The 26,323-nt window shown below is 34.8% G+C and overlaps 1 protein-coding gene across 1 annotated transcript in view; it reads left to right on the forward strand.

Annotated features, from left to right (window-relative positions):
- LOC149805360 (disheveled-associated activator of morphogenesis 1-A-like) overlaps window positions 1-26,323 on the forward strand; it is a 137,962-nt gene that overhangs the window by 102,549 nt on the left and 9,090 nt on the right. Inside the window, exons 18-26 of the mRNA XM_089949675.1 lie at window positions 342-593; window positions 3,601-3,707; window positions 9,564-9,652; window positions 10,656-10,870; window positions 11,860-11,921; window positions 13,773-13,833; window positions 14,284-14,415; window positions 23,871-24,044; window positions 25,425-25,521. Coding sequence (XP_089805801.1) covers window positions 342-593; window positions 3,601-3,707; window positions 9,564-9,652; window positions 10,656-10,870; window positions 11,860-11,921; window positions 13,773-13,833; window positions 14,284-14,415; window positions 23,871-24,044; window positions 25,425-25,521 — 1,189 coding nt within the window. The remainder of the gene's footprint in view (window positions 1-341; window positions 594-3,600; window positions 3,708-9,563; window positions 9,653-10,655; window positions 10,871-11,859; window positions 11,922-13,772; window positions 13,834-14,283; window positions 14,416-23,870; window positions 24,045-25,424; window positions 25,522-26,323) is intronic.

Raw genomic sequence — 26,323 nt, forward strand, 5'->3', positions numbered from 1 at the left:
GTACCAGTTAAATAAAATATGTGCCAAATACTGTCAGGATTACCTCATAGCAACACCAGTTGGAATTGTTGTCAAGGGGTGTAGAAGGCTTTGACCTAGATAATTACCAATAATAATAAAGACCCCAAAACCATATCATACTACTTCACTGCTTTGAGTCGAAGGAATTTCCAATCTAATCTTTTTCTTTTTCATTTTGTAATGGGTGGGTGGATGGGTTGCTGTTTCACTTCTTAAGTGTTTATAATAAATTCAGATTGCATGCTTTGTGCACCTGTTACATGTTTACAATTATTGTTATTTATCCAGCTATATTAGTATGTTTTTTTTCTTACAAACAGATATACCATATGCTTGATTTGGAGGAATTTGAAAAGACATTTTCAGCATACCAAAAAAAGCAAATTGACGGAGACGGTGACGACAGTAAAAGTACCAAAATGAAGACAAAGGAGTTGTCTGTGATAGACGGTCGAAGGGCCCAAAACTGTACGATCCTTCTTTCCAAACTCAAGCTTTCTAATGAAGAAATAGCTCGAGCTGTGCTTGTCATGGATGAACAGGAGGATATTCCGAAAGATATGTTAGAACAGGTTAGTACGAAGTAAATCGTGTAAGCTTTTAAGTAATCAGTTATAGCAAGCATGATTTTAATTAAATAACAAAGATATACACATTTTAAATATATCAGTGTCAATACCTTACGCTGTCATATCAGAATTTTTTGTGTGAAACAAATTTTACCAGGTATGTCCTGAATGCCATATTTTCCAATATTTGGCAACTATTTTTTAATAGAATTAAAATATTTGTTCAAGTTAATATAGCTATCAGGATCTCTTCTTTTATTTTGTCAAAGATCATTTGAAATTTATTGACCCCCAACTGAGCCTGTGAATCTGTATTGAAGGCACTGTGAACTCATCCATGTAAGTTAAATTAAAAGATAGTTTAAAGTCCAAAGTAAATATGGAGTGGAGGAATTCAGACTAAAATAAATGACTGTAGATGTTAAATTCCGTTTAACTTCAAATTCTTTTTGAACCAAAATATTCCTTCAGTGCAGAACATGGATTAAGAGTGAAGATGGGAAGTAACTCATGAGTACGAATTCATTTAACTGCAGTGACAATCTCCAAAAAATTGTCAGGGAAGTGATGTGTTCACAATTAAAATTGCAATAGCATATGGCCAAATAAATTGAATGAAATTTGCATGCCATATTCAGAGTTTTATCTACAAACGGCTTAATGTAAGTCAATTGACTCATCAAGGCAAAAACAGCGAGTCAAAATCCAAGCCTATGAGTCTTATTCAAGTCGATGATCCGTTTTTATTAGTTTTTAAAAATAATTATTGTTTAAATACACACAAAAGATATTAGTTATATAATGTGACTAAAGCCATTAAGGCAATTCCCTTGCCAGAGGCATCTGAACATTCTATATTTGTTAAAAATCTTGTTGAAAGTTTCACGTCATTAGAAATAATCTGAACATATGTGAAAGGACTTTATTGTTGACTGTGTCAGTGCTTTGATCTGTACTGCTGTTACAAATAACGAATTTTGCAGGTCACATATAAGACTATTCTCAACAACATTTGATATGCTCTCCAGTAACTCTGAACAGGTTAGAGCCAAGTTATACTGATTGGCAGAATTATTCAAAATGCCAATGACATCAATTTCTTCAGCTGTTCACTCGTGTAAATAAATTAAAAAGAGATTTGTATTTTAAAAAAGGATGTCTTCTACACTCAGCCAGTGTACACATTTAAATTGCACTTTCACTGCTATGTCTTGTTTGGAAGAATGTTTTTGTAACCCAGCATTCAAATCCGCCTGGTGTTGTGGACCTTCAATCAGCAGTTTGTGTTCTGGCAACCCAGCATGCCTTGCCACTGTACTGTTCTGAAAGTTATTGATTTTTGCATATTTGTTCATGGAGTTTTTTTTTTAGCTTCTGTACATATATGGCAAAACATGAAGGCGTATTCACTGTCACATTCTTCATGTGACTTAACTTCTTGAAAGCATAGCCAGCTGTGTTTTCAACAATTGCTGCACAAATTATGTTTTATCTTACAAATAACCATTACCTCCTCTTTGGATGATGAAGGCTCCACTGGTTTGATAACAATACAATTATCATCAGTCAGTCATAAATGTAGTCCAAAAGATAATTCAATTTGTTTCAGATCAATTTTAATTTTTTGACCTTGGATGCCATTTTTAGTCGAACACTGATAGTATATTGGAATAACGCAAGGCATACAATTGAGCAAATGGAAATTGTTGCTTCATTGCATGACAGAAGTGCACATAAAATAATATTTTCTCATGAGAATCACTTTAAAATCACGTGCTTATTTTCCACCTCTTTCTTGGGTGTGGTGATTATATGGTTATAACATTCTGTTGCTACGAATGATATGACAGTTACAGGTCACATAAAGTCAGCTCCAGCTCCACACTGTTTTAACCCTATGTGTTATACAACATTACCGTAAGAAACTGATGTGCGCATGTTTTCCCTGTTGGAAGAATTGTAATCTTGCCATTAAAGTAGTTAGACCAAACCTTAATTTTGTGTTAACCAGCAGCACATAATATTGGGGTGCGTCAATTAACGTACCATTGACAATTTGTAGACCAAACCTTCAGGTTGCGTCAGTTTATGTACCGGCAATGATTTTTTGTGCATCATGCAGATCGGAAAAGTCTGCATATTTGACACATGACGCATGGGTAGAATAAACAGTGCATATTTGGTACATTATGGCTTTGTTTGACTTTAATATGACCTTTGTTCTTTAAAAGCATACTCTTTATCAACTGGCCATATTGCACATTATCTTTTCAAGTGCACCTGAATGACAAAGAAGAAAGTTTAAAGATTGTAAGCAATAGGACTATTCATTGTTTGGACATTATGATCACCTTGTGAATGGGGGCTTATATTTCAGGTGTTTTATCAAGTTTGAAGTTGTTACCTTTTGATTTAATTCAGCATTGCATAGGTTACATCTAGCTTTACTTCAGTGAAAGCTTAACTATGTAGTAATATTATTTATATTTGATAGTGTTTTTAACTTTTCAACCACATACACAAACAATATAGATAGAGCTAACCTGAAGCTTTTGTCCTCATGCTAAGGACTTCATCAGCAGACTGATGTAATCTCTACATTGCTCAATGGAATGTGTGTTCATCTGTCCCTGAGGCTTGACATAGTGCTCATACCAATGTTTGTATCTGGCTGTCCCAGAAACTTGGCATGGTGCTCAGTTAGTATCTGTGTGAATCAATCTGTCCCTGAGGCTCACTTGGTATCTGTGTATGTGTTCATATCTCACTGTAAGCATTTTACTTTCATTTTCAGTGCCATTTGGTCCTACCATCTTGAAATTTGGAATACAGCTGCTGTATCCACTTGTCTGGATCTAGCTAGATGAAGTGTGGTTGGGTGGGGAGGGGGCTTGACATGCAGGCAAGGACTAGTTTTTGTTTTGGCTTGTTATCAGACAATGATAGGAAAAAGTTTCTTTGAATATTTTACTTCAATAATTGAATTAACTTTGTATGTCTCAATAAACAGCTTCTGAAGTTTGTACCCAGTAACGAGGAGATTCAACTGCTGTCGGAACTGGGACATGACATTGACCAGATGGCCAGGGCTGACCGGTTTCTGTACGAAATGGGGAAGTAAGTAGACAGTATTTTATCAGTACAGTAAAACCTGTTCTGAGAGACTGCCCCTTCTGCCAACAAAAAATGGTCTCTCAAGACAGGTGGTCTCTCATAACAGGTTTGTACAAAAAAATACGTCTCCAAGGTCCAATTTCAGAACAATTTAAAGAAAAATAACCACAATCACTGTACATGTATTCTATTATTTATTAATAGTTCTTGCTAAAATACTGTATGCATTCATCTAAAAACAAAATTATATAGCAATAAAGATACACTTCTATCATTTAGCATGAAATCACATTTAAAATTTGAAGATCACATACACATGTATTAGCATAAGAAATCATTTCTGATTTACTCCTTTTCTTTTATAACACCCTAAATTTATTTTACCAACTTTTAAACCTCTATTTAGTGAGTGGTCTGCTCTTTTTCACTTCTTTTAGTTACAATAATTATTTTCTCCAGCATAAAAAGATGTGAACATTATTAGTGCTCAGTTGTTATATCGAACATAAAGATGGTTTTGACTGGGCTTTGAGAAAATATTAAAAATCTTTACATGTTCATTGCATATGTAAGAATTAATGAAATAAAAGAAACAGTTATCTCATCCAGAAACAGAATGCCCAGGAAGAACCACCAACCCTCGAGAAGCTACTGGCAAGCTTTCTCACATACCCACATTGGCCGAATCCGAGACTCGAACCCATGCAGACAGAGGTGAGATGGCAGTGATCCGTAACAGAGAGCACTTTAGACCACTCGGCCACTCAGGGCCCCCTAAAAATCTTGTTGAAGGTTTCATGTCATCAGACATAATCTGAGCATATATCACCAGGCGTTTAATGTTGGTTATGTCAGTGCTTTCATCTGCCACTGCTGTCACAAATGACGAATTTTGCAGGTCACGTATAAGACTATCCTCAATGTTTGATAGGCACTCAAGTAACTCTGAACAGGTAGTAGCCGAGTCATACTGATTAGCAGAATTCTTCAAAATGCCAATAGCATCAGTTTCTTCAACCGCTAAGTTGTGTATTAAATTAAGAAGATAATTTGTATTTTAAAACAAGTGATGTGTTCTACACTCAGCCAATGTACACATTTAAGTTGCACTGTCACTGCTATGTCTTGTTTGGAAGAATGTTTTGTAACCCTGCATTCAAATCTGTCTGGTGTTGTGGACCTTCAATCAGCAGTTTCTGTTCTGGCAACCCAGCATGCCTTGCCAGTATACTGTTCTGAAAGTTATTATTTTTTGCACATTTGGTCATGGTTTGTTTTAGCCTCTGTACATACATGGCAAAATATAAAGGCGTCTTAACTGTCACATTCTTCGCTCATGTTAACTTCTTTTTGAAAACGTTGCCAGCTGTGTTTTCAGCCATTGCTGCACAAACAATGTTTAATCTTATGATTAACCGTTACCTCATCTTTGGATGACGAAGGCTCCACCGGTTTGATAACAATACTGGCAGAGGTCTTGGAAATGCTTAATCATGCGTATTTGGATGCAGTTTTTTTACTTTGGATGCAGAAAATCACTTAAACATGAGTCCTCCGTATGTACACATTTGCCTGACGACAAAATCAAGGACTTGCCAGTCTTGCTTCAACCATTTGCTAAGTGGAAAAATGTGTTGATCAAATGATCATTTTAGCTGTGCTGATATTTGCAGTGAGAAAATTCAGTGGCTGAAAGACCCCTAGATGTACATGTTGTCATTGTAAGAGTACATCTGAAGAACATGACCCAATAGCTTGGCGGCAAGTTCAAAGACTTCACTAGCTGCAGAGTGGTGGGAAAATTTACTGATATTTACAATGACTGAATTCAGAGGCTGAAAGACCCAGTGATGTACTTTTGTGTTAGAGTACAGCAAATGAACAACTTTACCTTTCATTATTGTGTTCATTTCCAAGTGTAGCCAAATAAGCACTGCATGTGACTTTGAAATCAAGAGTTAGACAAAATGCTGCTTGCAAATTTGGATAAGTATTTTGGGGCTAATTGGCAAAGAGTGCAATGAGATTCAACAGAGTGCCAGAAATTGCTAGAACTGATATTTCACATGGAACACTATGTGTGATGCTTAGCTTAGTGCATGGAGTAAGACGTTTCCTTGGCCTGACATAATTCACTAACACTTTAATGGACAAACAACAGTTATGTGTCAGTGGTGTAAAGAAGTTAGAAAGTTAAACTTAATGGCAACCACTGATTCTACTCACCTAGAAATTTAGCCACTTCAGGTCAATACATGTATGCTTCTGGTAGGGGACTGCAACTTTTGCTGGTGGTACTCCTGTTTTTTTTTCTCCAAAATAGGAGTCCTGGATTCCTAGTTTAAAATCCTAGCGAGACTTCAACTATTATCGTCAATGGGTCAAAAACGTGGTCCAGATGATTTCATTTGTTTTGGATCTATTTTAAATTTTTTTGCCTTGGATGCCATTTTCAGTCGAATGCTGACAGTGGAACAACGTTAAGGCATAAAATTGAGCCAATGGAAATTGTTGCTTCATTGCGTGACAGAGGTACACATAATAATAGTTTCTCATGAGAATCACTTTAAAATCATGTTTATTTTCCACCTCTTTCTTGGGTATGGTGATTATATGGTTCTAACATCCTGTTGCTACAAATGATGTGACAGTTTCAGGTCACATAAGGTCAGCTCAAAGGCTCCACACTCAGTTTTAACCCTATGTGTTATGATAACATTAGCGTAAGAAACTGATGTGCACGTGTTTTCTGTTTGGGCGAGTTGTAATCTGAACATTAAAGTATTTAGACCAAACCTTAATTTTGTTTTAATCAACAAAACATAATATTGGGGTGCATCAATTTATCTACTGGCAATGATTTTTAGACCAAGCCTTTGTTTTTTGTTAATGAGTAACATTCGGGTGTGTCAATTTACATACCAGCTTTTTTGTCAAAACGGATAAGTTTGCTTATTTGATGCATGATGTATGGGTAGATAAAACATTGCTGAACTGGGTAGACTACAGGTAAAACTTGCTATTGGTAGGAAAGCAGCTATGTCTCTCTGCTGTTTTTTTTAGTCAGTGGTCCAGCTTCCCTCATATAGGTCTGCAGTGCATTTTAAATGAACCCTGAATCACTGAGACATCCCTACCTATAGTCAAACATAGTCTAATTGGTATAAATTAGTACATCTGGGCCTAATACACAAAACACAAAGTATTAGCCAAAAATCTATATTTATCAATGGGAAAGAATACATGGAATAAAAAGGATTTGTTATTTTTCAGTTCAGTAGGTAATACACAGCTGATACAGTCAATTACATTTGTAGAAAATGTTTTATTACCATAGTATTACATGTTCAGTATTACTCGACACATATGCAAGATTGTGTACACCAATTTGTAAAGTTTAAACTTGGCCCCACTTTCACTATACATCTAAAGCTTTCTTCATCAAATTGAAGTTTTAAAATGTCTTTTATATTGTTTGGCTGACAACGATGGAATTTTGATTAAACATGCAACAATCATCAAGAATGAAGCTACAGTCATGATATCTAGAGTTGACTTGGAAACATACATGTTTTATCTACAGGAAAATTCAAGGAGGTGTTTTGTCTGTGTGCACAGGTGATGATCATAATATTTCCCAAGTTTCATGGCAGTCCGTAAAAATGGGGGGGGTATTCATGCTAACAGGATTGTGTCATATGCTGCCACAAGACTAAATGGGCATGGGCAGAGTGATTTATTAAATGTTTATTGGCACATCAACACATGAATGATCATTCAGTGTCAAGATAATGTGAGTAAAATGTCATGCCCAGAGATAATTAATTGCAGCCAACAAGAGCTAGTTTGGACACAGTCACATTTGAAATACAAAATGTTTAACTCACATTGTCTTGGAAATTAATAGTCTTTCATATGCTGATGTGCCAATAAACACCATTCAAGTAATTGAACATACTCCAATCTGAGCCATTCAATGGAAATGTAACTTGGATGACATGGTTTTCAGTGGGGTTGTGATACCATTTAATGGATATGTAACTTGGATGACATGGTTTTCAGTGGGGTTGTGATGTCATTCAGTGGACATGTAACTTGGATGACTAGCTTTTCAATCGGGTTGTGATGCCATTTAATGGATATGTAACTTGGATGACTAGCTTTTCAGCAGGGTTGTGATGCAGTACATAAGCCTGATAATACACATATTGTTGACTCCTCACCAACAGATAATATTGACATCATAAAATTTAATAACTGGGTTCATGTTCTTGACTCCTTGCAGGCAGCTAATATTGGCATTGTACAGTTTAATAACTGGATTCATCCTCTTGACCCCACACCAACAGCTAATATTGGCAATGTACAGTTTAATAATTGCATTTATGTTCTTGACCCCATGGCAGCAGTTAATATTGGCAATGTACAGTTTAATAACTGGATTCATGTTCTTGACTCCATACCATCAGCTAATATTGGCAATGTACAGTTTAGTGACTGTACCAATGTTGTTGGTTCCTCACCAATAGCTAATATTGCTATGACTATCCACTGTTTTATTATGTCAAGAATATCAGAGTTGGTTTAAAAACAGTTAAAACGAATTAAAGGACAGAAGAAACAGACTTATCATGGATTCTTAAAACTTGTTTTTGGCCAGTAGAGTGACTTTTGTTTGTAATTTTCAATTTCTTCTTCATATATCATATGTGCTCGCCCAACTACAACTGCCCCTGATCTGCCATTACATAAAACAAAATGTATGATTTTGGGGACATCACAAAAGCTACACAAGTCAGGAAACCCAAAACTATCTCTTGCAATAAATAATCATCCCTTAGAAAATGTCAAACATGAAAGGCTTGTTGGTGTGACTGTAGATAATAATTTATTATGGAATGATCATATTGATAAGCTTTGTAAAACACTGTCATCCAAAATTGCCCTTCTCAGCACAATCAAGAAATATTTACCTATGGAAACTCGCAATCTATACTACAAGTCATATATTCTTCCAACAATGGATTATTGTTCTAATGTATGGGGAAACTGTGCTAAATCTGAGCGTGACAGGATTTATAAACTTAAGAAATGAGCTGCAAGTGTAATTTTAGATGCATCTGTTGATCATCCCTCAAAAGCGTTATTTACAGAACTCAAATGGTTCACAATAAATGACAGGATAGATTTTCACAAGGCAGTTCTTTTATATAAATGTCTACATGGAACTGCACCAGAGTATCTTCAGGACTTATTGAGGCCTTTTTCAACACAATACCAGTTGAGATCAGTATCACATGGAAACCTTCTAATACCAAAACCAAGAACAGAGCAATTTAAAAAGAGTTTTCAATACTCTGGTACAGTTCTGTGGAATAAGATTCCACTACATGTAAAATCTGCTGAAAATGTTAGAGTATTTACGAAAAGATATCATGAGCATGTATGTGTTTCTAATAAATAATGGAATTTAGTATTTTAATACTAAACATGTTAAAATAAACACTAATTATTGCTATCTTCATATAATGTGCATTGTTACACTCTCCTTAAGAGGGCCTCAAGGGAGAATAGTCCTTGACTAATGAGTCACCCTCTGTAAATAAAGCATTATTATTATTATTATTATTATTATTATTATTATTATTATAATGCATCAGCACATCTGGGTCTCAGCAGTCTGTTTAGAGTAATCAGTAGAACAAAAAACACATTAGGTAACAGCAGTTTAGGGTCTATGTTTTATTTGCTGTTGGACTTGATTTATAAGTGGGTATATATAGTACTTGTAAATTCTAATTAGCCATATTTTAATCACTTTTATAAAACTGCAAAAGCTAGTTTAATCCTACTTTTCAGGATCGCCCATTATGAAGAGAGGGTTACAGCTCTGTACTTCAAAAAGAAATTCCAAGATAGAATGCTGGACATTAAGCCCAAAATAGGAGGTAAAATGGAATATCTACAGTTACATACTGTACTCCTGTGCAAGAAAACACATTTCATTCAGTATAATGTTTATGTGGATTTTTAATTATTTTGAAGTACTTTAAATGTTTGGAAGGTTTTAAATTGCTCATATGTGCATTATGTATGTATTTGAAAACAGTTATTGTTACTGTGTATATTTGTCTTTTCTGTATTCAGTCCAGGGTGGAAAGGTTGGTGACACAGTTTAGGATTTTTGATACTTCTATCTTGCCCTCATTTGGTAAAAGGACACATTTTTTCCATGCCAACCACAGGCAAATCTGTCATCTGTTTCACCCCTGCCCACAACAGGCAAATTTATGTTACACATTTTCAGTTACAAAGACAGTTCGTTTACCCTTTATCTCAAATGTCTTAAGACTTTGACAGCAAACATACTTGAGCTTAAAAATATTGGGGTTTTTTTAGAGATGTTTTTAACATTTAATTAATACTAGGTACATTCTGCTGAAGAAGGGGACAGTGTGCAATATAGATGCCATGCACATGCTATACTATGTATGTGCCATACAGATGCCTTACTATGTGCCATACAGATGCCTTATTATGTGCCATACGGATGCCTTACTCGTATAGACAGGGCCGTAGAGAGTGATCACGGGCTCTGGGATAAGAAACACCTGAGCCTCTCCTAGTTCTTGTTCAAACAAAATTTATCTTTTATAAAATTAAAAAGTATTGTTCAGCCCAGGCCCCCTTACAGGCCCGGACTTCGGTGATATATCCCTGGTTGCCCCCCTCTTGTCAGCCCTGCATACAGATGCCTTACTATGTGCCATACAGATGCCTTACAGTGTACCATACAGATGCCTTACAGTGTACCATACAAATTACAAAATAGTGAAATGAATGGAATGTGCAGTATTTAACATGAATTTTCAAACTGGTTTATGAATATCTCATCTTTGTAATTCAAATAACTCCTGTCACTGTATTTATCGTATTTCTGTTTTTCTGTAGCTGTATTTGAGGGCTCAAAACAGATGTGCAGAAGTCGGCAGTTGAAGAAGCTTCTGGAGATTGTTTTGGCTTATGGTAATTACATGAACCGTGGGCAGAGAGGGAATGCTAGAGGTTTCACCCTCCGCAGCCTCAATAACCTGGTGGACACAAAGTCCAGCATCAGCAAGAATGTCACCCTTCTCCACTACTTGGTGGAGGTTTTAGAGAAAAAGGTGAGTTTCACCTAGCTTAACCTAAAACACACATTGGCTCAAATGTTTCAGTAGTTGCCTTTTAAGTCCAAGTAATATCTTTAGAATATAATTTTACCTCTGCTTGACCAGAAGAGCTTATGTAATGGCCTGTTACCCATTGTCCATCTGACTGTTAGCCCAAGTTTGTTATTGCTACTTCTCTTAAACTACTTGGAGGAATACCATGAAACATAGCACATCACATGGTCTTGTTGGTCCTAAATAAAAATGGTGTTACTCAGACATCCAATATGGCCACCACATCAGCCATCTTGACAATCTTGTTATTGCTGGATAGTCATAGCAACATATGGTTTTCACTAAAAGACTTTTTATGATGTCTTTTAATTGGTTCTGGTCTGATAGCCAATGGGGTCACCTTTGCAGCCATCAGTGACATCTTGTTATGGCTGCTTCTTCTGAATGGAAAGTCATATCGATATGGGATTTTCACCAGATGTATGTCTGTATTTGGTAGCGTTTTACAGCAGATCAGCACAAGAATAGCTGTTTGGTGCCAACTAGAAGTAAATGTTAAAAATTTTAAAATAATTTGTACAAGACTTAAAGCAGAGAAACCCATGAATTATAGTAAAACCTGTCTTGAAAGACTACCCCATTCTGCAAAAAATGTCTCTCAAGAGGGGTCAAAACACTATATAATCAATAAATAATCTGGTCTTTCAAGACAAGTGGTCTCACAGCAGTGGTTTTTCAAGATGGTTCAGTACACAGCAGTTGAAAAAGATTTCTAGAAATTGTTTTCAGCAAGTAGAGTGTCAAACCCTTCCAGGGACTCTTGCTATTGCTTTGTTTCTTATGCCCAATCCCAGGGGCCAGAATTTCGTTGTCAAGACCATTTTGGTATAAATTTATATTTTGTAGTTACAAGCTCTATAATCATTTTTTTTCACATTCTCCCGTCAGGATACTATACCCTATGTTTTACCCAAAAAGTCTTCTTTCAGTTTCCAGATCTTTTAAAGTTGGAGAATGAAGTTGAAGATGTAAAGATGGCAGCTAAAGTAAAGTGAGTTTATTTTTTCTCAATTGAATTTATGTAATTTCACTAATCAGGTGTGACTTTTTGTAAATTCATTTTCCTGTCTAAAAACAGTTTTGATGTTAATGTCATAGTGTAGTCAAAACTGCATCATATATGCAGTTTGATTAATATGCTGAATGGAAGATTGTGTGTGATTTGGATTTTTAACATAACATTAAAAAATTTCAGTCATATCGCTACAATATAAGCAGTGTGGCAGTTTATAGTGATGTCTAGCATTGGGGTATCATACTGTGGACATGTAGCATGAGATCCCACCCAGTCACATTATCCTGGCACCTGGATGACCAGTCCTAACACTAACCTCTTAATGCTGAGCACAAGCGAGGCAGCTGTTAGTACTAATTTATAAGTCTCTGTTATGACTTGGGTTGGGATTCAAAACCATGACCTCCCACATTCTAGGTGGTCACTCTATCCACTTAGGTCACTGAATTGGTCTAATGAAAGGATGAGATCTGGCCCATGTATAGAAAATGCTTCATCCTCGGGACATACTTAAATGTTTGATTATAGACCTATTCCAAGTATTTTGCAATTGTGTTAATTCATATGCAGTAAGACTCAGAGTTCAGTCAAATGCTGTCCATAATATCATGAAAAAGTTGGTAATGAGCCAACATTGTCAAGTCTCTGTAATAATATACTGGTCGTTAATGGCTTTAACTACACATATACTTTAAGCTTATGAACTTTATCAACCTGTGAGGGCATGATAGTGGCAACCTTATTATATTATTTTCACTGGACTTCAATGAATTTATGGCTGATGTATTTATTATTTTATTCTGCTCATTTTGGCATCAATACTGAGGTAAGGATTAATATGTCATTTTTTTCCAGATGCTGTTACACATATAGTCTTATGACTTGGTATATTGATGTTTCATGATAAAAATTATGTCACTGTGACCTGTATTTCATGGTTCAATGATTTATGTTTACCTTTGCGTTAAGCTTAATTTCTCTGGATTTAAGATTGCATTCTAGTCCTTTTCTGTGAACTTTTGCTTGTAGAGTCGCATAAGTTGTTAAGTAACTGTTTCATGAAAACTTGTGTACCCTTCAGTCAAAACTAAATCACTTTTTTGACCTATGTTTCACATTCTAGTTAAATGCACTGATAATTGTGTTGGCTCTGTTTCTCAGACATTTTTACCTGCAGAAACATGTAACTTGGAATGTAACTGTATCATGAGGATTTCTATGCACTTCATACTTCTCCGGTGGTCAAGTGGTTGAGTGTCTGCCTAGGATGCAGGAAATCATGGGTTTGATCCCCAGCTGAGTCATACCAAAGACTTATGTAAAAAGGGTACTAATAGCTGCCTTGCTTGGCACTCAGCATTAAGAGGTTAGTGTTAGGACTGGTCGGCCTGGTATCAGGATAATGTGATTGGGTTGGACATTATGCTGCATGACTGCGACATGATGCCCCAGTGCTAGACATCACTATAAACAGTCACACTGCAGACATCATAGCAATATGACTGAAACATTGTTAAAGCTATGTTAAAAATCCAAATCACATCACAAATCTATGCACTTCAGTCAAAACTATCTCACTGCAACCTATATTTCATTCTCCATTAACCTGCATTAACCTTTGCATTTTGTTCAGTTTCTTAAACACCATTGCTTGCACTGCATTGTAACATGGTACATGGAAAGAATAATGCATCATTTATACAGAACACAGCTTTGCAATCCAATCATGCTGCTATTGGTGCTTTTTCAGAGTTTCTTTTGTATTCAGATCTTATTTATCATCAACTAAAGGAATATTTTATTACAATGGTTGTTTTCCCTTTGTAGTTTTACAGAATTGAACAGAGATTTGACAGTTCTTCACGCAGGGTTGAAAGATATTGAAAAGGTATGTATAGTGCTAAAAAAACGAGGATTACCAACATAAGCAAATTTCTAAAACAGTTTCAGACAACCTTTACTGAAAAAGTTCTTGTAGGAGGTACCATACATTTCTGAGAGAGATAGAATCATGGCATAAATGTCATTAAATTTTATACAAATATTGCTGATCAAATATCAGTATGGCCAGCATTACTAAAAATTGTTATAGCTTCATTAAAAATTCAAATCACACACACACACACTAAAAATAGGGAAAACAAATCCTTTAAGTTAATTTTTTTATAAAAACTGCTGGACAGAATTTATCAAATTTACTAGAAAGCATCTTCCGAAGGCCAGAATATCTGCTCAGATTCATTTAGTGCTTGGCATAATGTCCAGTCATAATTTCAAGGCAATAAAGTTCAGCTACCATTGCTTATCTGTTTTATAACACAAGTAAACATCTTTTCAGGAACTGGAATATTTTAAGGATAAACAAGTGGCTCCTGGGGACAGGTTTGTAACAGTAATGACAGAGTTTGCCACTGTAGCTTCGTATAATTTCTCTGAGGTGGAGGAATCTTTTGTTGAGATGAAACAGAAGGTGAGTTACCTCCCTTTGCTTGCTTGTCAGCTTAGGTATCAGATTCAGACAGCTCTATCTTTACACTCTTGTACATGCTGCATCATGATAAAAGTGACCTAAGCATTTGTTTAAACTATCAGCAGAATGTCACCCTTTTCACATGCATCTGAACAAAACTATTGCTCATACCTCATGTTGGATCAGATGGCTCTTTGATATGCAACTTATGAGTGACCAGTTTCATTTCTGCATAAAAACTTTAGTTGTCCACCATTGACAGTTATCAAACATTGTTGATGTTATTGTGAATGTGTTAGGGGGAAGGAAAACCATAGGAATTTTGGGGTTAGACACTTAAAGGTCAATGTCACTATGACTGGAAGATTAGAAATCATTTCTGCCAAATAGCTCCAGTTCTCCAACTTCAACAGCAACCTAACTTTGTAGATGAATTTCACTTGGGTTAAGGAAGAACTATATTGATTTGGAGGTCAAAGGTCAAGGTCACTGAGACTGGAAAAAAACTTCTTTCAACACAATGACATTGTTATTGAATTGCACATAAGGTAAAGAAGAACTAAATGGATTTTGGGATGAAAAGGTAATTGTCTCTGACTGAAATAAAAGTTATTTTGACACACAAGTTCAGTTATCTGCATTGGGGTGTGTTAAACATTTGGTAGGCATATATTGTGCTTTTCACATTACTCATGTTCTATATGTTTGATATTTGTGCAGATAGACACCATTGTTATGTGTTGCTAATTATAATTTTTCTGTGTAATTTATTGTCAAGCTGAAATATTATAACGTTAATGTTTTACTGATGAGAAGCTGATGAAATTTTTTTTGTATCCCTGTCTGTCATAAGTGATGTGGATATTTTTTGCTAAACACTTTTTTAAATGAAATTTATCATTGAGCTGGAAAAATAAACACAGTATACAAAATATTTTTGGATGTTAAGCTTAAGAAATATGCTTCTTGTATGACCTCTCTCACAAATGAAGGATGTGATGATGACAGTAATCATGTTGATATTGATAAATATCATTGTTATTATATCCTTTGATGATATATATATATATATATATATATATATATATATATATATATATACATACATACATACATACATACATATATATATATATATATATATATATATATATATATATATATATATATATATATATATATAAAATTCTGTTTGAATGAAGAAGAAGAAAACAATAGCTCATTTTTTAAACTGAATTCAAAGAACTTTTATTGTTCTGTGATATAAAATGCATAATTTAAATATAAGAATTAAAATCCATGAGCATTAGAATGATTTTTTTAATTAAAATTTCACATTTGATACATCAAACAATAAAAAAAGTGTTCCTGCATAGTTGTTGTGAATGTCTCTTTAGTGCATCTCTTCCTCATTCCTGGGAGACCACTCCGATGGCCTAGTGGTTAGAGCATCCGCCTCAGATGCGGTAGGTTGTGGGTTCGACCCCTGGCCAAGTCATACCAAAGACTTACAAAAATGGTACTAACAGCTACCTCACTTGGCGCTCAGCATTAAGAGGTTAGTGTTAGGACTGGTCAGCCTGGTATCAGGATAATGTGACTGGGTGGGCATCATGCTGCATGTCTGTGGCACGATGCCCCAGTGCTAGACACCACTTTAAACTGTCACACTGCAGACATCGTAGCAATATGACTGAAAAATTGTTAAAGCTACGTTAAAAATCCAGATCACACGCACACTCCTCATTCCTGGGATTTTGTTGTCTGTTAATTTTTGGGGCTCTTTAATATAAGTAAATAAATAAGATGAAAATAAATCAGTTTTTCTTAATCACATAACACTATCATTAAATTTTTACACTTCAGTTTTAAAGGTTTCAGCAAGCTGCATCTTGATTCAGAAGGAAGACTTCTGAGTCTGATTTACACATATTTCTGTGTATTTTCAATATATTTTGCTTTGTTTTGACAGTCTTGGTTATAAGGTTCTAAAACACATGCCCCAGTCTCTGTTTATTGGTTATAAGGTTCTAAAACACGTTACTGTGCCTCAGTCTCTGTTTATTGGTTATAAGGTTCTAGAACACATAACTATGCCTCAGTCTCTGTTTATTGGTTATAAGGTTCTAAAACACATAACTCATAATGCCTCCATCTCTGTTTATTGGTTATAAAGTTCTAAAACACATGACTATGCCTCAGTCTCTGTTTATTGGTTATAAGGTTCTAAAACACATGACTGTGCCTCAGTCTCTGTTTATTGGTTGTAAGGTTCTAAAACACATGACTATGCCCCAGTCTCTGTTTATGTGTTATAAGGTTTTAAAACACATGACTGTGCCTCAGTCACTGTTTATTGGTTATAAGGTTCTAAAACACATGACTGTGTCTCAGTCTCTGTTTATTGGTTATAAGGTTCTAAAACACATGACTGTGCCTCAGTCTCTGTTTATTGGTTAAGGGACCCTGAGTCGCCGAGTGGTCTAAAGCACTCTCCGTTACGGATCACTGCCATCTCACCTCTGTCTGTGTGGGTTCAAGTCCAGGATTCGGCCAATGTGGGTATGTGAGAAAGCTTGCCAGTAGCTTCTCGTGGGTCGGTGGTTCTTCCTCCACCATTAATACTGGCCGCCATGCATAGCCTATCGTGTGCTGAAAAATGGCGTTAAACCCCACAACAACTGTTTATTGGTTATAAGGTTCTGAAACACATAACTATATCTCAGTCTCTGTTTATTGGAGGTACTTAGTGATTAGCATGCCAAACAAAGTGATACTTATAAGACTGATACTTGTACAAGTGATGCTTATAAGAATGATACAAGTAATACTTAAACAGTGATACTTGTACAAGTGATATTTATAAGAGTGATACTTATACAAGTGATATTTATACAAGTAATTCTTATACAAGTGATACTTGTACAGGTGATATTTATAAGAGTGATATTTATACAAGTGATACTTGTGCAAGTGATATTTATAAGAGTGATATTTATACAAGTGATAGTTATACAAGTGATATTTATACAAGTGATACTTGTACAGGTGATACTTGTACAAGTGATATTTATAAGAATGATACTTGTACAAGTGATACTTATACAAGTGATATTTATAAGAATTATACTTGTACAAGTGATACTTATACAAGTGATACTCATACAAGTGATACTCATACAAGTGATATTTATAAGAATGATACTTGTACCAGTGATAATTATACAAGTGATATTTATGAGAATGATACTTGTACAAGTGATACTTATACAAGTGATACTTATACAAGTGATATTTATACAAGTAATACTTATGCAGTGATACTTATACAAGTGATATTTATACAAGTGATATTTATAAGAATGATACTTATACAAGTGATACTCATACAAGTGATACTTGTACAAGTGATACTTATACAAATGATATTTATAAGAATGATACTTGTACAAGTGATACTTATACAAGTGATACTTATACAAGTGATATCTATACAAGTAATACTTATGCAGTCATACTTGTACAAGTGATACTTATACAAGTGATATTTATAAGAATGATACTTATACAAGTGATATTTATAAGAATGATACTTATACAAGTGATACTTATACAAGTGATACTTGTACAGCTGATACCTATACAAGTGACACTTATACAAGTAATACTTATGCAGTGATACTTGTACAAGTGATATTTATAAGTGATACTTATACAAGTGATAGTTATACAAGTAGTTATTATATGCTCATTTGTTTCCCTGTTAACTTTACATTGTCAGAATCGTTCAATATTCCCCGATACTGAACGCGCACGACAATACACATATAGCATTCACATGAAAAAAGAAACTATTTTCTTTTGTAAACAAACAATGGACTCAGACGCCAGCACTTTTGATTTGTAAACAAATCATGTACACTTGCGTAAGAGGCTATTTACGTTGTGGTTGTTTAAATTTTTCTGCATTGATACAATGTTTCGGATTTAGGCTAGCTACATTATATAAATGACAGAAGATTAGGTCCTTACAAATAACATACAAGTGACAAGGCATATAATGTTTTCTTTAGCTGGTGATAAGAATGGCAAAAGAAAATATACTTACAGTTTTACATCCTGAATTTCCTCAAAATGTATTTTCTTAATTCTGCAAATCCGAATTACATGAGCCATGTCATTGGTTTTCAATCTGGATTACACATTTTGAAATTGTGCTGTAATTTCGATGATAAGTGCAATTGCATCCTCCTTATTGCACTCAAAATTAAATAAGCATTAAATTCCATAGCGTCTTTTTGATAATTGCAATTGAAAGACTTCATATTTTTCCCACATTATGATTTCAAACAATGACAGAAACAGACATGTTATCAGACGTAAACACATTTCTCCCGCGCCACTTCAGTCTGATGTATTTCATGTATAATTTGCACAGATGAATCCAGTCCAAAATCACAAACTTTCATCGAATCGAAACAAAATACCAAAATATATTCATTCCAGATCAAATGGAACAGTTGTTGCAATGTGCATTCATTCACAATATGACTGCAAATTTCAATTTTAACTAGACATGCCATTTTCTTTCGAAAGTTATGTCGAGCGCGCGACTAAGTTAAAATTTATCTGGGCGGAGTTATGTGCGCATTAATAATTATGTCATTGTGTAATGACAAATCTGTGCTTGTGTATTTAGTTTGGAATACGGCATTCATTCATTTACATTGTTTCTTGTAGTGTATTTTGTTTATATAATTAAACCTTAGGTAGAATAAAAAATGGGCATATAATAAAAAGGTTACTGCATTTGTATGGGAAAATATGAACACGTTTTGTTGGAAGGATATACTGCACTCACAAGTTCGTGCAGTATTCCATCCCAAAACTCGTTCATATTTTCCCATACAAATGCAGTAACCTATAATTCTTATACAGTGATACTTGTACAAGTGATACTTATAAGAATGATACTTATACAAGTAATGCTTATACAGTGATACTTGTACAAGTGATATTTATAAGAGTGATACTTATACAAGTGATAGTTATACAAGTGATATTTATACAAGTAATTCTTATACAGTGATACTTGTACAAGTGATATTTATAACAATGATATTTATGCAAGTGATACTTACACAGATGATACTTGTGCAAGTGATATTGATAAGAGTGATATTTATACAAGTGACATTTATAAGAGTGATACTTACACAGGTGATACTTATACAATGACACTTATAAAAGTAATATTTATACAAGTGATACTTAGAAGACTGATACTTATAAAAGTGATACTTATACAAGTGATAGTTATACAAGTGATACTTATACAAGTGATACTTGTACAGGTGATACTTATACAAGTGATATTTATAAGAATGATACTTATACAGGTGATACTTATACAAGTGATACTTATAAAAGTGATAGTTGTACAAGTGATATTTATAAGAATGATACTTATACAGGTGATACTTATAAAAGTGATAGTTGTACAAGTGATATTTATAGTGATACTTATACAGGTGATACTTATACAAGTGATACTTATAAAAGTGATATTTATACAAGTGATATTTATAGTGATACTTATACAGGTGATACTTATACAAGTGATACTTATAAAAGTGATAGTTATACAAGTGATATTTATAGTGATACTTGTACAGGTGATACTTAAATGAGTCCTACTTACATGATTGATAATTATACAGATGATACGTACATCCCTTTATCTTTTAATACACTGGATATATGCTCTTTTGAGTAGATTCTTGATCAGATATGTCTGAGACCATAACTAATCCAAGAATATTCTTGAGGAATCAAATTCCACTCACAGGTACTTAAAGAATAAATTTTGCTTGAATTTGAGTTTAGAGTGACTTTATTCTTTATTTTGTCTGTGATTCGAATAGTCATTCAATGAAAAGTAATTTAATGGAAATTTAGGTGCACTATTTTGAGCTTTATATGTGTGGGTTCTTTCACTTGTTATATAGTTTTGACCAAATCTCAGAGGGAACCAGGGCCCTGAGTGGCCAAGTGGTCTAAAGCGCTCTCCGTTACGGATCACTGCCATCTCACCTCTGTCTGCACAGGTTCGAGTCTCGGATTCGGCTAATGTGGGTATGTGAGAAAGCTTGTCAGTAGCTTCTCGTGGGTTGGTGGTTCTTTCGGGGGGTTTTCCAGGTTCTTCCTCCACCATTAATACTGGCTGCCATGTATAGCCTATCGTGGCTGAAAAATAGCATTAAACCCAACAACAACAACAGAGGGAACCACAGTAAGCATGCTGAACTCGAGACTGAAAGGGTGTGGGTTAGAATCCTACCATTGTGTCAACCTGGGTCAGCTACCATGGTCTGTCCTTGGGCAAGGCACTCTAGTCCAATTGTCTCATTGCTAAATAATCTGTATAACTGTGTTGATGTGCAAGAAAGCACCAAATCAAACCAAAACTCTTAATATAGTTGTAGAATGTGACTCAAAAACAAATCCTGTTTTTTGGTCTATTTGGCAATAGCCCCCTCCACCAGTTCAGGGATGTAGAATACCTTCTCTCCATCCTCATGTATGTCATAAGGGACAAATAATGGAGGCAGGAGCTGTGGTGACTCAGTGGCTAGCATGCTGGACTTGCATTTGAAAGGATGTAGGTTTTAGTATTGAATCAGCCTAGGTCAGCTGCTTATGTCCAGGGCAAGTCACTTTGCTGTAATTGTCTTGGCACTGAATAACCTACTTCATTTGCTGTGACATAAAACACATGACCAAATTAAACTATGTGACATTAGAAATTTGTGCCTTGTCCATACTGAAGTATATATCATATCAGCTGTCTGAATCTTCATGTCACAATACTCTACTCAGTATATATAATGTAAGCTGTATGAATCTGCATGTCACAATACTCTACTCAGTATATATCATGTAAGCTGTATGAATCTGCATGTCACAATACTCTATTCAGTATATATCATTTATTCTGTATGAATCTGCATGTCACAATACTCTGCTCAGTGTATATCATATAAGCTGTATAAATCTGCATGTCACAATACTCTACTCGGTAAATATCGTGTAAGCTGTATGAATCTGCATGTCACAATTCAGTGTATATCATGTAAGCTGTATAAATCTGCATGTCACAATACTGTACTCAGTATATATCATGTAAGCTGTATGAATCTGCATGTCACAATACTCTGCTCAGTATATATCATGTAAGCTGTATGAATCTGCATGTCACAATACTCTACTCAGTATATATCATGTAAGCTGTATGAATCTGCATGTCACAATACTCTACTCAGTATATATCATGTAAGCTGTATGAATCTGCATGTCACAATACTCTATTCAGTATATATCATTTATTCTGTATGAATCTACATGTCACAATACTCTGCTCAGTATATATCATGTAAGCTGTATAAAATCTGCATGTCACTATACTGTACTCAGTATATATCATGTAAGATGTATGAATCTGCATGTCACAATACTCTACTCAAGTATATATCATGTAAGCTTTATGAATCTGCATGTCACAATACTCTGCTCAGTACATGTCATGTAAACTGTATGAATCTGCATGTCACAATACTCTACTCAAGTATATATCATGTAAGCTTTATGAATCTGCATGTCACAATACTCTGCTCAGTACATGTCATGTAAACTGTATGAATCTGCATGTCACAATACTCTACTCAAGTATATATCATGTAAGCTTTATGAATCTGCATGTCACAATACTCTGCTCAGTACATGTCATGTAAACTGTATGAATATGCATGTCACAATACTCAGTATATATTATGTAAGCTGTATAAAATCTGCATGTTACAATACTCTACTCAGTACATATGTTGTAAGCTGTATGAATCTCCATGTCACAATACTCTACTACAGTGCTGTCCATCCATTTTGACACCATGGGCCACTGAAACATGTTTTTCTTGAAGCCAAGGGCCACAGCAGAAAACTGAAAAGCAACGACTATATAGCTGCTTGAGCTCTGGCAGGCCATTTCAAATCAGCCCATGGGCCGCATGTGGCCTGTGGGCCATGGGTTGGACAGCATTGCTCTACTCATTGACAAGTATATATCATGTAAGCTGTATGAATCTGCATATCACAATACTCTACTAATTGACAAGTATATATCATGTAAGCTGTATGAATCTGCATGTCACAATACTCTACTCAGAATATATCATGTAAGCTGTATAAAATCTGCATGTTACAATACTCAACTCATTGACATGTATATGTCATGTAAGCTGTATGAATCAGCATGTCACAATACTCTACACAATATATGTCACGTAAAATGTATGAATCTGCATATTACAATACTCTGCACAGTATATATCATGTAAGATGTATGAATCTGCATGTCACAATACTCTACTCAGTATATATCATGTAAGCTGTATGAATCTGCATCTTACAGTACTCTATGCAGTTATATATCGTGTAATCTGTATAAAGTCTGCATGTCACAATACTCTATGCAGTTATATATCATGTAATCTGTATAAAGTCTGCATGTCACAATACTCAGTGTATATCACATAAGCTGTATAGAATCTGCATGTCACAATACTCTACTCAGTATATATCATGTAAGCTGTATGAATCTGCATGTCACAATACTCTACTCAGTATATATCATGTAAGCTGTATGAATCTGCATGTCACAATACTCTACTCAGTATATATCATGTAAGATGTATGAATCTGCATGTCACAATACTCTACTCAGTATATATCATGTAAGCTGTATAAAATCTGCATGTTACAATACTCTGCTCATTGACATGTATATGTCATGTAAGCTGTATGAATCAGCATGTCACAATACTCTACACAATATATGTCACGTAAAATGTATGAATCTGCATATTACAATACTCTGCACAGTATATATCATGTAAGATGTATGAATCTGCATGTCAGAATACTCTACTCAGTATATATCATATAAGCTGTATGAATCTGCATCTTACAATACTCTATGCAGTTATATATCATGTAATCTGTATAAAGTCTGCATGTCACAATACTCTATGCAGTTATATATCATGTAATGTGTATAAAGTCTGCATGTCACAATACTCAGTATATATCACGTAAGCTGTATAGAATCTGCATGTCACAATACTCTACTCAGTATATATCATGTAAGCTGTATGAATCTGCATGTCACAATACTCTACTCAGTATATATCATGTAAGATGTATGAATCTGCATGTCACAATACTCTACTCAGTATATATCATGTAAGATGTATGAATCTGCATGTCACAATACTCTATTCTGTCTCTGGCAATCAAAGTAAGATGAAGTAAAAGCATATCAAGCATAGTTACAGATATCTCTGTGAATTATTTGAGTCACTTGAGCAATGTGTCACATACTTCTGACCTATCTGTTTCAGTTTGAATTCACCTTGAAGGCATTTGGAGAAGACCCAAGTAAAACTCAACATCCAGATGAATTTTTTGGCCCTTTTGTCACCTTTCTGTTGTCAATGAAAGATGCTGTTCAGGATAATGAAAAGCAGCGTCGACAGAAAGAGGAAGAGGAGAAGAGAGTACGACTGGAGGAGCAGGTGGGGTATATTAAGTACAATATTACAAGGGACTTAACTAGATAGATGTATCAAAAGACACGTTTTAGCCCACCTGACCCTGATTCTGTAGGTCTTCCATTGTAAATTTAAGCAAGGGAAGTAACCCATGATACTAACTCGTGAGAATCATAGGCCACAGTTTGATAATATGTTCTTGTTTTGGGTTAAACATCATTTCTTAGCATGATAGGCTAGAGACATGGTGGCCAGTATATCTGGTGGAAGAAGAAACCAGAAAAATCCCATAAAGATCTACCAAACCACTGGAAGCTACTGGCAAGCTTTCTCACTTACCCATGCAACCAAAACCTGAGACTCAAAACCCACACAGTATGAGGTGAGATGTTGGTGATCTGTACAGGCGAGTGCCTTATAACACTCATCTACCCATGGCCCCCAGTTGAACAACAGATGAAAATTAGCAAAATAATAAGTCTTGGGGATTCAATTGAATGGTGTTGGAAAAATATGCAATGGCAGGCAAACATAAACTATGTGAAGTGTTGCAAGTAAGGATCAGAATTTCTTTGCACTTTTATTGATATTTATTTAAAAGTAATTATGTTTTTATTTTCTGAAGCAAGTTTGATGCGTTTGGTGAAAAAGAATTTGACATTTGCTTGTATTATGATATTTAAAATGCTAAAACATTTGTAATCTAAATGTTAATAGACTGTGTTGAGCATTATTTTAAGGCATTTCATTCTTATTATTCCTTCCTTTTACTCACAAACTACTTGAAATTTATATTTTTTGTTCTGAAGTTCAATTGAAAAAAAATACACCAGTATGCTTTCATCCTGAAAAACTTCAAGATATAAAAGTAGGTCAAAGGTCAGATCAAAGTGATATAAAGATAGTCTACACAGGTTGTGTTCTTACAAAACTATATAAGCCTGCTTAGTGAATTGGTCAACTGGTCAGTTATGCAAGATGTGTAACAATTGGACCTCTTAATTTAATTTACCAGTTACATATGACAAGGTTATGAACATTTGTTAATAAAGATTCATCATATAATTTTTTTTCTTAAAGTTTAAACATACTCCTCAGGGCCTTCTTTACTGTTAGTATTTCTTTAGCTATTCTTGCTGCATTTTCACCACTCTCATCATCATATTTATCTACTTATTGTTCTCTAAAATTGTTTCACTTGACAACAGAGCTAACATCTTTATTCCAGACAGTATATCTTTAATTTCTGTTGTCTTCTGCATATTTACAAGTAAACTCGTCACTGTTTGTACACGTGACAGTTCTATCCTTGGTAACCGCATGAGTAATTATATCCTTTGATAATCACACGAGGAATCCAATCCTTTGTGCATCATAAAACTGGTTGTTTGGCCTCCTTTTCAGCTACGGGCAGAGAGGGAGAAACAGAGGCTAAAGAGAGGAACAAGCTCATTTACTGCAGCAGATCAACATGGAAAGGTTGCCAATGGAGATCCTAAAGGTATGTTAGATTTAGGTGGCTTTCTTCAGCTTCATATTTTGCATAGGATTAGATTGTTTAAGAACAAAATTCCCAGGTTTTCCTCACTGGTTATATTTGCTATTTAAAAAAGACCTTGTATATCTTAGGTGTTATTAAAGGAACTTTTTATTCCCTTTATTTTGGTATATGATTGATTGGTGTAATTTGGGTTATAGAGTATGCAGCTTGGCCTTACTTCATATACAGATCTATTAAAAAAACTGCTAGCTGTGCTTTATCATTTTCACTTCATGGACTTCAGTGGTAAATTGTGAGGAAAATGATGAGGCAATAACGTTTTGTTACTTTTGATATATTTTATAATTCATTCTTTGCCTTTTCGTAAGCTGGTATTGTCTAGTAGGGCAAAATTTGTTTTACCTATTTCAATAACTGCTAAAGATAATATACTTAAAATATTTATTCAGGATGTTTTTGAGCACATGGGAGCAGCCATTTTGGTTAGCTGTGTGCTTAGATCATGTAGAATTTTCTCAAGCACAATATCCAAAGAAATTTTAGCTACAGTACATGAAAGTAACATAGCTATATGCCAACATTCTCTCCATTGTGCATGTTAAAAGTACAAATAACCACACCTGTCACTGTCTCAGAAGTTCACAATCTGTAGAGTGCCCTCTTTAGATTTAAAATTAAGTTTAGCTATTTGTTTGTTTGGTTTGTGTATATTTTTGTACATGTGTGTTAAATTGTATTTTTATTTGTACATCAAGTATGTTCCATGTTAACATTTAATTGAGCTAATGTTGATTTTGATCTC

The sequence above is a fragment of the Sinohyriopsis cumingii genome, chromosome 2, assembly GCF_028554795.1.
Source record: "Sinohyriopsis cumingii isolate HCF-2022 chromosome 2, ASM2855479v2, whole genome shotgun sequence".
NCBI lineage: Eukaryota > Metazoa > Mollusca > Bivalvia > Unionida > Unionidae > Sinohyriopsis > Sinohyriopsis cumingii.